At 35.2% G+C, this 15,117-nt stretch overlaps 1 protein-coding gene across 1 annotated transcript in view; it reads right to left on the bottom strand.

Annotated features, from left to right (window-relative positions):
- Positions 1-14,451, bottom strand: part of LOC105197494 (moesin/ezrin/radixin homolog 1) — a 37,672-nt gene extending 23,221 nt beyond the window's left edge. Inside the window, exons 1-2 of the mRNA XM_011163896.3 lie at positions 14,222-14,451; positions 4,238-4,293 (exon numbers count right to left, since the gene is read on the bottom strand). Coding sequence (XP_011162198.1) covers positions 4,238-4,249 — 12 coding nt within the window. The 5' untranslated portion in view covers positions 4,250-4,293; positions 14,222-14,451. The remainder of the gene's footprint in view (positions 1-4,237; positions 4,294-14,221) is intronic.
- Between the last annotated feature and the right edge of the window lie 666 nt (positions 14,452-15,117).

Genomic DNA, 15,117 nt, shown 5'->3' on the forward strand with positions numbered 1-15,117 from the left:
TTAAATTATGATTTTTGGAGTAAAACTCGTTTTTTAAAAATGTTTACTTTTATGTTTTTTGTTTAATGCTACAATTAACATCTTTATAAAACTACCGTATTTTTATATTAAGGTATGTTCAAAAATTGGGATGCGTCGTGTGATTCCGTGCGAGAGCGATAGACTCGTAAGAAACAGGTCGCAAGTTAGAACCCACCTTCTATATATACGAATATTATATTGACTTGATAAAATACTAATATTACATTGACGTTCCTTCTCTGCTCTACACCTCGAAATTTCCTTGTAGTATTATGTATTTTAACTGATAAAGTAATTATTGTGAATACTGGGAAGAAAAAATATCTCTGTTAATAGGTACTTTCCAGTTAAAAGTTACTTGTGAAGTTGAAACAAACATATATATATATATATATTTTTTTTTAAATTTATGATGAATGGCTCAGCACAAAAGCACCTGCCAGGTTCGACCCCAGGAAGTTTCTAGTTATATGTGCCCATCAAACATTATATGTGTATGTTATGTTCTGGAAGTTATCATTCGCGGTGTTTTTACTACCCAAATCTGCAAATTTTTTTTCAATTTTTACATGCTGCAAAATATTGTAGGCTTAATAAAAATTCAATAAAAATACGTTTAATAATCTTTTTTACTTCAAAGAATGAAAACTGTGAATATAGCAACCGGTTGAATTCGCTGGGGTCATTTTGATAGCCATGTGACCCGAATGTAACAAAATTTTCAAGAGGTGTGACTACGAAGGGTTAAATTATAAGACTGTTATATTTGTGGCTTTAAACATAAAATAAAAATATAGATAAAATATTAAAAATGGAAACTTTGAATATAATTTTCACTATTTCCGATAAAATGTGAATTTTCTACAATCCATTGATTACTATTTATATAGGTGACTAGTAAAACATAATTTACATTACGTACACATAATTATATTTATATTTAGATTATATTTTACGCGTAAACGCTCAACTCTGGTTGCAATCGTACTCTCTTTCCACGCATGCATACTGAATTGATTGCGTAATTTTTTCGCTTCTACCGCGAACTTCCTGAGGATGCGGAAGTTAAACGCGTGCGTGCGCGCGCACGCGCGCGCGCGCGAGCCTGCCAGATGCATTCGATGCCGGTGCAACACGTAGGCAGCGGAACGTGGCGCGGTTTCGCGCTATTCGTATCGAGTTAGCGCAGGATGTCCCAGTGAACGAGCGGAATCCTGTTTCACGAGGCCGACATTGTAATGTTGCCGGCGAGCATTTCAACGACGTTACAAGTTATATACGTAGCGTTGCTTATAAACGTTATTAACTAAAAGTTACGACATCGAAGTCCCAAAGCGCTATTCGTTCGCGACTTTCATCGCCGGTTGATTGATCATCGCGAGTCGCGTGAGAGTTTTTATGAAGAATGACTCGGAAAAAAAGAAAGACTTCCTCCGTCGAAAGAAAAAAAATGAGCAAAGTCCAGGAGTTCACAGCAGCTGTACAAGCCGGGTAAAGTACTCGCTCGTTGCACGGCTGTTCAACCTCTTGGATGCACTAAAGGCCGATGCCTTTCACGTTTGCGACATACGCGATATCGCATTCCTTATGTCGTCGACCTACACGGCGCGAGATGTCCACGATTGGAACGAGCAATGAATAGAAAAAAGAACGAACATTTTCAATTGCCTGTCAACTGCCATTCTGTGACTTTTAATCCAGAAATAGTAAACCTTTTTTCCCTCACAAACAATCACGTGGGATGATTTTTACATCTCGGTTAAAAGTCATTGTTATTAATTTACAATTAGAGTATGTACTATAAATATATGTACTATAAATATATAAGTCCATAATCAGAGTCGTTGTCATAACTTATTTCTCGTGTATATAAATCAGAATCTTCGAAAAAAAGATGGGTATAGATTTTGAATCAGTAAAAAAATTTCCTGTGACGTGAGTTTCATTTTTCTAATGCTCGGACGTAGAAAACACTCTACGTGACTATCCTCGGATTGAAAACGAGTGAAATTGACGAAATGGCTTAGCGTTTGGCCTTTCTTCGACTCGAACTGTAAATCAGTTCCACGTCATGCAACGTGACCGTTTCGGTTTTATGCAAATAAGTATATCGGTCGTCTGGTTTAAATAGACGATGCCATCATTCGTTTCGCATAAACAAACTGAATTTCGTGGAAGAGCAAGAAACCGCGTTCGATACATTGCGCGGAGAATAAAGTGAGAAAGTAACTTCTTGAATCGAGGGAAAAAAGTAGACGCACATACGATTCAGAAGATTCATTGTCTTTCGTACGCGTCGCGAATTACATAATGAAGTTACGTAAAAAAAGAAATTCAATCGTGAATGGCAGACGAGTCACAGGTCTACATAATGGTTTTATTTTTACGCCTGCGAAGTGATCATTTACGCCGATTTTAGTAAAAGATATTACTTTGCATAACGTTAACAAAAAAATGGAAAAGATAATGACAACTTAGAAGCGGTCTTCATGGCCAAGAAATACGGTAGTTTCCGTTCATTATTCATCGCTTTGCTGGATCAAATAGCAAGATGTGTATCGTTCTTCCGTTTTACTCTAACAGCGAGTACAAAGTGTATGTCTATCCGATGACTAAACTCAATTTAATGGTTTAATCATGCAGAGCTGCGACTTGTAACGATGCAGGCATTTATGAAAAAAAGAGACGATGGAGATTATCTCTTCACATGAAAAAACCAGGATTAGGTAATAGCTAATTAAAAAGTTAATCTTTTATCGTAATTTTAAATAATTTAATTTTTATCTTTAACTAGTTTTTTTTTAAACAATTTAATTTATTAATTTTTCTTCAAAGTAAAAAATTTTTCTAAGTAAAAGAAAAAAAATTATAAAAGAAAAATAAATTCTTAAATAAAAATATTTCTTTGTTTATTTTATATAAACTTAGTATTAAATTTGTTTGATGATCCATTAATAAAAATAAGAGAATTTAATATAATATAACAGAAGCAAATTTCAAACAGGTACATCAAAAACATTTAATGTTATTGAAAGTGCACTCATGCACTTTTCAGTTATAGAAACATTAAATTTAACGTATTTCAAATTTAATATTCAACATAAAAATACATTTCATAATATTTTTCATAATATATTTTTTAGTACATATTGTAGTCATTTAGAGTAATCTACATTGTTAAAAATAGGTAGCAAAATGGAATGCAACAAAAGCAAATTTCAAGCAGGTACACTAAAAATATTTAATGTTGTCAGAAGTGCATTAAGTTTCATGCACATGTTTTTCAGTTATGCAATAGATATATTAAATAATTAATGTGTTAACGTAAAAATACATTAAATTTCATAATATTTTTAACATTATAACTTCAAAAACTTACGAATTTTTCGTTTAATAAAAATGCTTTTCAAAATTAAATTTAACTTAATTTAATTTTAACTTTTAACTAACTAGTTATTTGTTCATATAACTTTTAACGTAACTAATTTTGTAAGACATTACCTTTACCTTAATTTAGTTAAAAAAATATATTACCCAATCCTTAAAATACTAACCGAAATTATTAATCGCCTCTCCCGATTTCTCTCCTAATAAACAGAGTCTTTTAAGAGTCAAACTGATTAGCTTCACTTTCTATAAATTCTTTAATTATTGTACCAAAACGCGCGATCTGTTTCTACAAGTTTTACTTAATTTTTTTACTTCATAGAACGGATCAGTTTGGCTTATTCAAATGTCGACAACATTGCAAGATATGTATGACCGCGACAAGTTGCACGAACAAGTCGAATACCTATCTTATCGCACGGAAATTACTGCACAGTGAACGCGAACCATTTTCGATCAGTGTCGTAAAGCTGGATTCGATGGCATTCCGTGTGCGAGTCGCGACTCGGAAATATATTCGGATAATATCTTTTTCCTGATATTTCGCCTCGACGCTAATGTCTTCCGCTCGCTTCGCATCCTTTTTAAATCTTTTCTCACAACAAAGTGTCAGGTTGCTGCCAATTATTAAAGCGAGACCTGCACGTTACAAATTACCTCTACGTCAAAAACTAATTATAAATTACAACACTGCAGTTTATTAAATCATCTTTTAAAGATTATCCCCCAGAATTTTAAAACCAAAATTTACTTTGTAAAAAAATTGAACTTTTAAAAATAAGACGGTTAAAGATTTGAAAGATATTTTGATATTTCAAGGGATACATACCGACTTCGGCATCGTGGCAGCTGTGTTCTCTCGTACTAAACAGCGGAACTATCCCTCTGAAACAGAAATACAGTGCCGATTAAAAAATCTAGTTGTTTACACGAAGATGATTTATACGTCGAAATTTACTTAACAAATTCTTTGTATTCTCACTTCGCGAATACATCCGGATGATTTTCATTTTTAGACGGCATTTGATATCGTGATACCATCATTGAAAATGTCTCTTCATACCTTGCTAATGTCACACAACATTCAGACATGTTGGCAGGTACGTAATTACAGATATTTGATCAGACGCTTGATTATGACAGAGACTCGACTCGTTCTCGAGATGCTAAGTAAGATATAAATGACTCGCGTGTGCTTCCCGAGTATCAAAGATCATTCAGTAGTACAAAACATAGACGTATGCATATGTAATTAATCCAGCGTAATTAAACCAGATTTAAAAAAACTCAAATTTAATATTGACTTTACGTGAGGTGGAACGATTTAATAGATGACATATACCAATCGCGATCGATTGTGATCGTTATCAAGACCGCGATAAACCTCTGAAGACATCATCCTAGTTTAAGTTTTTAGATAAACGTCAGATCTTCTACAACAATAATTAAACTTCTTTTGAAAAACGACGTTTACGTTCTTAACGCGAGATTAACATTAGATAATTCCGTCGTACGTTTTGTCATCGGTTCTAATAATCAATATCGCGATACTTGTTTTGAAAGTGTTGCGGTTTATCGTGCTATTTTAAGTGTAATATAAATCATAATAGTAGAGGCTCCAAAGATTTATAAATAACAACGCTTATGTAAGCAACAGAAAAAGATTGTGTAAAGCTTCCTCCTTCACGCAATCGTTTAAATCACTTAATATACCAGATAATTATTATTGGCATAACATTTTATATACCTGTGCACGATATAAAAGATCGTTTTACAATTTATAGCAATGTATTACATAACACAACGCGTTATGTTAACACAAAATTATAAAAAAAAAAAAAAAAGAATAAAAACCGTTAATAAGATACTGTAAAAAATTAAAAAAAAACCAAATAGTATAAAATTGAGAACATTTTTTTTTTACTAGAGAGAGAACAAGATAAGACTGCAATCTCTGCTAACAACGTAACTAATTTGTGCAACAGTTTCAACGTCACAATAGTTACCGACGTTAATTTTAATTACCAGCGACGCTTAAGTGCCGGATGCAAACTCATTGTTAGACGAGTTACTTTCACCGTAATGAAGATGCAGCCCTTTTCAGTGACAAGTTTCACAATTGCGTTAATTATTTATTATTATCATTACTTTAAAAACGGATATCTCACAAGGACTAACGATTATGCAAAGAACTCGTAATGTCACGTACGTCCGGTGTATGAAATAAGTCCGCGCATGTAAATTTTCCCGATAGGCACACGATAGGTCCTAGAATATTATACAAATATTATTAAAAATTAAAATAATATTATTATCAATATTGTAAAAATATTTAAGTTAATGTTATACGTCCATTTTTACATAATATTTGTAATATATTACTTCAATATACTACGTAAAATATTATGAAAAAGTCCTATTATTGTGATAAAAAATTAATGTAAATTATTTATTTCCATTATTATATATAAAATATTCATAAACTTTATAATTACTACATTTAAAAGTTAGAATATTGCCAATCATTAGAAATATTGAGGCAAATAATATTATTTACTTCTTCATACTACGTATAAAAAATTCATAAACTTTATAATTATTACATTTAAAAATTAGAATATTCTCAATAATTCAAAATATTGAAGTAAATAATATTACGTACTTTTTCACATAACATTTATATAATATTATCAGGAGTGGACACATAACCATTTTTATTAATATTTTAGAAATATTATAAAAATATCCAACGAATATTATTGTGGTAAAAAATTAATATAAATTATTATGCATAAAATATTCATAAACTTTATAATTATTACATTTAAAAGTTACAATATTCCCAATAATTAAAAATATTGAAGTAAATAATATTATTTACTTCTTCATATAATATTCATATAATATTATTAGAAATGGGCACATAATCATTTTTACTAATATTTGAGGAATATTATTTAATATGAAATAATATTACGAGCTTATAGAGTACACTCGATGTATCAAGATTAATGTAGGATTGACCTAGTTTCGCGCGGTTGATACGCGAAGGAGGAAAAAAAATATCATTTCGAAATTAGACTGGCTATATCGCTGGTTGCTTTAAGCAAATGTCAATATTAATGCGCTTGTAGGAATAGCAGGTAGCCATACGAGGTTACATAAGTCGTTGCGTGCACACGCCTCAGAAGACGCGGGATGCAGAGTATACGGGCTGTTCAACTACCTGTCACCGCTCGCTTAGCCTGATCCTCACGAGCTTTTCGCGATATCTCTCGATAAACTTTCGTAATCCCCCTTGATCTCCGGGGTCTGGCTGTATGTACATCCGGCGCCGGATTTGAAGCGTCGTACGGAACAGTTTCTGTACTGCCGCGTACGAAACACGCGGAGGAAAAGGGGGGGACAACGAGTTGCGATGCAAATCCGCGTGACCGACATCCGCCGTGGCCGAGGAGTGCCTAATCGTCGCGTGATCTGCCCCCTCTGCACCGTCTAGCATTCCCCCTTTATCTAGGACCCGACCCAGCGCCCAGACGTTCGTTGAACCGCCGTTATCTCTCGCCTCTCGTCGCGCACTTCGTCGGCGAAAGGCCGAGACGACAACTACAGAGAGAACACGAGATACACGCACCTATCGATAACAGCCGGAAGTGGCGAATAGGCGGATTTCTAACTGTAGTAAAGAAATCCCCCCTGTTAATCTGGATTCCTTGATCTACTCGACGAGAAATATTGAGGAGCGATTATAAAATGATTATTATGCGATGTAGTAACGTAACGTATTGGCTCGCCGCTACTTAGACGACGATTAATGAACCGCCGTTAAGAGATATCTCAATAGCCATAATTGTTGATAGTAAGAAGCAGCTATTTATCCGCGATATGATACTCTGCTCGACCTTGCTGATACAAACGGTACGAGAAGAAAAAGAAAGGTTAAAGAAACCAAGGTAATCCGAGGTGCCTCTTACGATTTACGATCGCTCAAGTCTCAGGTCTGTTCAACGACCATTTATATTGTAATCTCCAGCGTGGCGGCCGGGCATTAGAAATACGTTACGAGCGCTCGCTATCGATTGCCAAATTGCGCTATCGATTTGATCTTAATTAGCCGCTAATGCTTAGCGCTCGTCGTATGAAATTATGAAGCTGTCGCGATAAAAGCGAATTCTGTCTCGCCCGAACAGTATTACTGTGTGGGCACCAACCGCCGACGCTAGATACGAGCCATCTAATTATTATCCCGTGTTTACACTCGATGCGATCTTGACATTGGGCAAATAAAATACGGGAATCACGGCATTTAAACGCTTATCTCCATTTAGCGCCACTTAGCGCTGAGCTGTGACCATTTATACTGTAATCTGTAGTGTAATGGCTCGGCGCGCCGAAGATCTCGTAACGCGAGGATTTGCGTTTCGGAACCGACGACGACGACTAGATAAGATCCGATCGTGTGGGTGTTGTTTCAATCGCTAAATGCGCGACAAAAATAAGAGAGTCGGTGGATAGATCCAACGATAATTCAATTGTTCGTTCCGAAGTTGCGTTTCGACAAGTTCTAATCGCTGATTTTATTGATCGTGGCTAGTCTATCGCATCGATCTTTTAAATCTTTTGAATCTCGTAATTATTTTTTAATTCGCCGTAATGTATAAAGTAGCATATGAATATAAAATAAATATCCTTTATATTAATAGAACGTTGTTCATATTTTTCTCAAGTTAATGTTACTCTGAAAATTCAGCTACATAATTCTTTTAGAAATTCTTGTTATATTTTTAAGAATCTTTTTAGATTTTTTTCTATTTTATAGATTTGCAAGGAGTTAGAATAATTGAACCAATTGCAAATTCAGTTGGAGGCACATTAAAGCCGTCGTACACAAATCGACGTAAAAATATGTGTTTAAATATATAAATGGATTAAACCACGAAATCCTCAATATACTTTATTGTGCGGTTGGATGAAATATATATTTTATTATTCGAAATATTTGCATTTTATTTTTACACTTAGATTAATACATAACGGCTGTAATGTGCACTAGTGCATACCAGTGCAGTCAAATCAAATTTATTATAACACAATTTTGAAATAAAAAAATTTATTAAATAATTTAGACTATTAAAATTTTAATAACAAAAGATGCACTAAACTCGAATTAGCTCTGATCCAGTAGCACTTTAGGGTTAATATAATAATACAATATATATATATATATATATATATATATATATATATGATAATAGAATCCTTGAAAATTCGGAGAACCGAAAAGAATTGCATTAATAAATTAACTTTACACGATTTACATGACAGATTTGCTTATAAACGTTGGCACACTGAACATCGTAATTAAATTGTAAAAAACACCGAATTCAATACACATGTAATTAACAGCTAATTTGTATGACGAACGTCCGGTCTTTTCTTAGAGGAGAGAGAAGAGCGGCAATTTTTGCGGAACAATGCCCGGAAACCGGAGTTTTCTCACAAAAAAAAATGTATCTGATTCTCCTGTCTTTCAAAGGTACGGTTTAGTATGCCAAATCTGAGCTCAAGAAAAACGCAACAATCCTGACAATTAAAAATTGATTTTTAGTCTTAAAAATTGTAGAAGTATTTTTTGCGGACTATGTGTGTATGTATGTGTGTATGTGTATGAAAGTATCTAGAATTTTCTCCAGAAAGAGTGGTTTTATCAATTCTGTTATAGCTCAAATAGCAAATTTTATGTTAATGAATTGCTTCTTTGGATATTTTAGAACTTAGAATTTCCTGATTTTTAATGATAAAAACATTGGGTTTTGTAAATCAAGCAACACTTTTATTCTTTTCTTGAAAAAAGTATAGACAATTATAAAAAGTATAGACAATTATAAAAAACAAAATGTGTTTTAATTGCTGTTATTATTATTATTATTACATACGAAACATTTATGATCATGTTCTACGAAAAAAAATTTAAAAAAAAATTAAAAAAACACTTAAAGTCCTCTTGTATGAGAAACATTATTAAATATTAAAATGTGATATTTAACTAAAGTTAAATAAAAAGAAACGACAGAATAATGAAGAAGCAAAAAAACCATTCAATAAAATTTACAAAATCAAAAAATTATGCGACAATTTTTTTTTGCATAAATAAATATATAAATATGTAATTAAATAATAAATATATTGCATCGCCTTCTTAAGAATGTTTCAGCTCTACAATACCAGGTAAAAGTTATTGAAATTTAAAAACTTGGATTTATACTATTTTATTTCTTAAATATTATAATAAAAAATTTTGATCGTGAATATTCTAATTTAGACTTTGAAACCAGCTGTAAAGAAAAAAATAATAAAAAAACTTATGATGGTTTATACAATAACAATGATGCAGCATCTTATTTTGCTGTAATTTTAAGTAAATTATTATTAAGAGTTAATAAATGTTTAAATAATGTTTAATATTTATATATTCAAAAGTTCATTTGGATCTACATATTTATATGCAAATATTTATTGGAGTTTTATTAGCATATGTAAAAACTTCTATTCGTAATGCTACTTCCTCATTAAACTTGCAATTAAGTATTACAAGTTTTTTTTACATAAAAACCAAAGATAAATAAAAAAATAAATAATTTTTAAAATCCAACAAGAGAATCATGTTCAAATTTTACATAAAGATTCGAACGTAATAATAAAATAATGTATGAAATTTTTGAACTTTTGATAATACTTTGAGATGCGACACATAAATCCTAAAATAATTATACGTCGACAACGAATGTCTGGACTTCCAACGTTTATGTTTTACGACGATGCAAATCATACAAGATTGACAGTGACTGAAGTATCAACAGTTGCGCGGAAGGAAGCCGGTTTACCACGATAATCCCTTGTTGAGCGACTCCGCGTGTTCTTGAGAGCGATAAACTACCCTTTCCAAATGGGTAAGAAAGAGAAGGAAGAAGAATTCAATTCCGGCGCGGAATTGAAAAATAACGAATGACATCACCACGAAAATACATATTATACAACATGTCGAAACGCAGCGCTGACTGACACTCCGGCCAATAAATATAAGCGTGCGTGACGAGCTAAAGACATTAATTCAAAACTGTCGAACTCGACGGTCTCCTTCGGAAGACGTACGGTTCGTAATATTAGCATATTCGGTTCTTTGTATTTTTACAAGTATAATCAGAAAGAAATTAACCGCAATTAGTCAGCGTCCCAAAATTATGTGTGTACCAATTTTACGTCGAGAGAAACGGTGGAAAAATATTACAGATGAATATTATAAATATTTGCATACAGGTTGGCATTATTAAAGTTTTTAATTTACTCCGAATTAATCGAATTAATTTACTCCGGAACGCAAAAAACGTGATTCAACACGTGACTCTTCGATAGAGATGAAAAAACCAGATACTTTTAAATTCGGAGTAAGGAGCTGATTGTGAGTAAAAACCTAGTTTTTCTTTAAGATAAAAAATTGTACTTTTTGTCTATACTAAAATAATTAAAAAAAAAACATAAAATTTATTTTTTTTAATATTTATTATTAAAACGTTTAATATCTTATTTCGATATTATTTAATATTTCTGTGTTGATTAAATAAATACAAAAGAGAAATGTTTATTCAAAAAATAACACGAGCTTTAAATTCATTTCCTGCTTCCTACTGACACGCTAAACTCCGTCATTGAAAGATATTCATCATCATTGTACTATATTTTTATCGTTTACGTTAATTTTCATACGGAATTCTTATCTTCATACTTATCTTCATACAGAAATAAATTTATCAGAGTAAAAAACTTCAAGGCTACAGTAAAAAACATTTTCTTTTACTCAACATTTCTAGTTTTTTTCCAGTCATTTTCATCTCTACTCTTCGACATTGAATCACACTACTACGAATTTGATTGGACAGCACTAGTGCGCACTGATGCACATTAAAGCCATTATACACTGATCTCTAATCTAAATGTAAAAATAAACTGCAAATATCTCGAATGATAAAATATATCTGATATATTATATCAAACAGCACAATAATAAAGTACATTGAAGATTTCGCGATTTAACTAAGCACACATCTTCACATGAATTTGCATACGACGGCTTTAATGTGCACTAGTACGCACTGATGCGTCCAATTAAATATTCGCTATTATTCGCGTGACGATCGCGATTCGGTGTGAACGACGCGTGATGAGCTCGCCGCGGCCACGTTTAAACGCTACACGTGCGACGAGAATGAACGTCCAAGGATTTCTCGACGAGAAAGGCGCCGCGGGGCGACAGCGAGCATGTACGGGCCGCCGAGGTACCGTGTCTTGCAACGTAACCTCCCTGTACGGGTTTCAGTGAGAGGTGAAGAAGCCGTGTCGCGCGGACACCAAGATGGGGCTCCGGACTCCGGGACGGACGGATGGATGTATGGATGGGGCAGAGCCGACAGCCGAGGAACCGAACGCACGAAGCGACGTCGCGCGTCGCTTCCCGGGCCCCCTTCTTCCTTCTTTCGCTCGTGACACGTGTAACGTGATCGGCGATCAGGGACAACGCGAAAGTAGAGAACGCGACGTGTTCGTCGAGTTGTCAACCTGGCGATTCCTTTCTAAAATTCGCGTTTGCTTTAGGTGTTTCATACAGGTTTTCTTATACAGAGTGTCGCTCCCACGAGATAGTCTAGTGGATACCTAGAGGAACCTCCTAGTCCTAGAGAGAGAGAGAGAGAGAGACGTCGTTCGTTCGCCGATGACACAACGTTGTCGAGTTTCTACACTGACTGTGAGAAAAAAATACTGCTGAACCAACCAACAGCATCGGTCTAAACTGGAAATATCTTGTTAATTCAATATTAATGAAACAAAAGATTTAAAAGAAAAAAGTGATGAATATACATGATTGAATAAAATTTTGTCGAATCAACTACTTAGTTTTATGACAGCCCGTGATTCGATGTTTAATGCCTATTTTCAGTAACACGGATCAACTTTGATCTCGGTTTAACTTACACTTCATCTTTCTTTAGTTCTAAGAATTGGAAAAAGATAAAGGGTAAATTAAAGTGAAATCAAAGTTAATCTACATTGGTGGAAGTGGACATAATTGAATAAAACTACGTTTTAATTCATATTATTTCATTTTTTTTTTTAATTCAGTGTAATCGTAAGAATCAAGCTAACAGTTTTGTGGCTTGAAATTTTAAGATGTAACTGAAGAATTAAAATGCTTCGATCTGTTACAAAATTACGTAGCATATTATTTAAAACCGAAATCAATATTTTATTCAAATTTTACAAAACCGATTGACCGTGTGGTTTCTGAGAAAATAACAGTTCAAATTAAAGTTCTATACGTGGCATCTTAAGCCTCGTGCACAATGGAAGAATATTAGATACTAGGAATAGGAATAGGAATTTTAAAAGACTATCTCTATAGACACAATAAACAAATAGTAAATTACATCCTTAAGGTCGTGAAAAGCCGGTGTTCTGTTATTTTGGTTGTTGAATGAGATCGAAGGAGTTTCATTGTAGCTCGCACGCGAGGATTAATTGAGGGACGTTCGTTTATCATTCCAAACCGTATGTATGTGAAAACTCGTCAAAATATTTATACCGAATATATCAATAATATTTGTCTCGAATACAACCGCGTTGGCAACTTCGGGACACCCGATGGACGGAAAAGGAAAAGATGCGGGTGCAATCGGATTAGTCGCTTGATTAATCAATTTGTCGTTCTATATCCCTTTACAAATCACATTCCTTGCTCCCTAAATTTCCAATACGACGGAAAAAAAATACAATTGATATCAACGTTACGAAAAGTCGCTTTGCTCGATCAATTTATAATTTTCTATTTCTTAAACTTCGATATAAAATAAAAAAAGCAGTTACGATTTGTTTGTGGTAATAAAGTAAGTTTCGTCACGCTCAATTTAGTTTTTTTTTTTTAACAAATTCAATTATCAATAAGAATCATTGATCATTGATTGACGTCTATTTCTGTCAATTAATCTCGGTTAACTTACTCTATCTTTTTCTAATTCATACAACTAAACAAAAAAAAGATAAAAAGTTGTAACAGTTGACCCGAGATCAAAGTTGCATTTGCAAACGGGCGCAAAAGTCCAACGCATACGTACGAATATACGAATCGCCGAAATCACGGCGACGTGGAATCGACGACGAGGTCGGTAAACGTGGCACACGCAGAGAGAAAGAAAATTAAGTTACACGCAGTTAGCTCTAACCGACGACGTCGGTACAATCGAACCGGTTTTCCGGCGAGCCGCCGCGCACAACCTCGATTCCTCGTGACTCCTTCCCGAGGGGATATATCACGCGCCGTGTTTTAGCGCTGCACCACGGAGGAATAGGAGGAGGCGGCGGCGGCGGCGGCGACCGGCCCCGATCGCGGCATCGTCGTCGTCATCGTCGTTACGAGGTCGAACCGCAAAGTCGCCTCGGTTGACCGACTCTAGGCTCCCCGTCACGCGTTTCTGAATCACGCGTTTCAGATCGCGACGCGCTAGATCGAAAACGGCATCGAACGCGATCAAAGCGGAGTGGAGCGGGGATGGGGGAGGGAAAAAACCGCCGCATAACCGACGTTACCGGCGACGAACGCCGGTTCCCTCGGGCGCCATCCGGAACCCCCAGGCACCTCGTCGCGACGACGGGGGAGTGGATGGTCGCCGAGCGAACGCTGGCACCCGCGCGCGACGACATCGACTGACGACGGACAGCGGAAACAGCGACGGCGACGTCGGCGACGTCGACGGCACGCGCTTACCTGATTCTCTGCTTGCACGCACCCCGAGGATCCCGTGACACGTGTGTGCCGCACCGCATCCACGACGACGGCCCGCCTGGCGCTCGCGCTACTAACCCCGCGACAGCCGGCGAAACAGGAAATCGCGCGATCCACACCCAAAAATCCCGTCACGTTCAGAAAATACTGACACCTGACACCTCACTGATAATATGGCCGCCGCCGCCTGTCCGTCCGTCCGTACTGTACGATACGCTCGGACGTAGTGGGGGGAGTGGAGCATGGCGGGAGGTAGAACGGCCACGAATCACGTACCTCATGAAGATGCGCCACTCGCGGTTTAAAACGCGTTAGCTCCGCGCGTAGGCGTATATCGCAATTATCGCATCGCGATATGGATTCATATTTCGCACTGTCCACACTTCTCCGTTCTGTCGTTTTCCATTCGCGCGGCTATTTAATTTGCGCTCAGGATTGATATTTATTTTTAAATTAATTTGACATTGATTTCTTATGAATTTGTCCTTAAAAAACGTTTAAAAAAAAAACTTTGACAGTATTATAGGCTTCTTCCTTGGCTGCGTTCACTTTCGCGCTCAGCACTTGTAAACATCATTTGTTTAAACATCTTTGTTTAATATTTACAAACAAGAAGGATGAAATGATGCTTACAACGCGTGAGCGTTCCAAAGTAAACGCACCCTTTGTCGTTGAATTTCTTCATTTTCCTCCGATATCTAATTATCTCATAACAGTCGTAACTATAGACTGTTTCAGTTCATCAATTAATTAATCAATCAATTAAACTTATTAAACAATTCGTTTTAAAATATCAGAGTCGCACTTCAGAGTCTTTAAGTATGTTTGGATTCAAATAAACTCAAATGGATTGAAATATGGTGAAAGAACGCGCAACA

This window comes from Solenopsis invicta, chromosome 2, assembly GCF_016802725.1.
Source record: "Solenopsis invicta isolate M01_SB chromosome 2, UNIL_Sinv_3.0, whole genome shotgun sequence".
Taxonomy (NCBI): domain Eukaryota; kingdom Metazoa; phylum Arthropoda; class Insecta; order Hymenoptera; family Formicidae; genus Solenopsis; species Solenopsis invicta.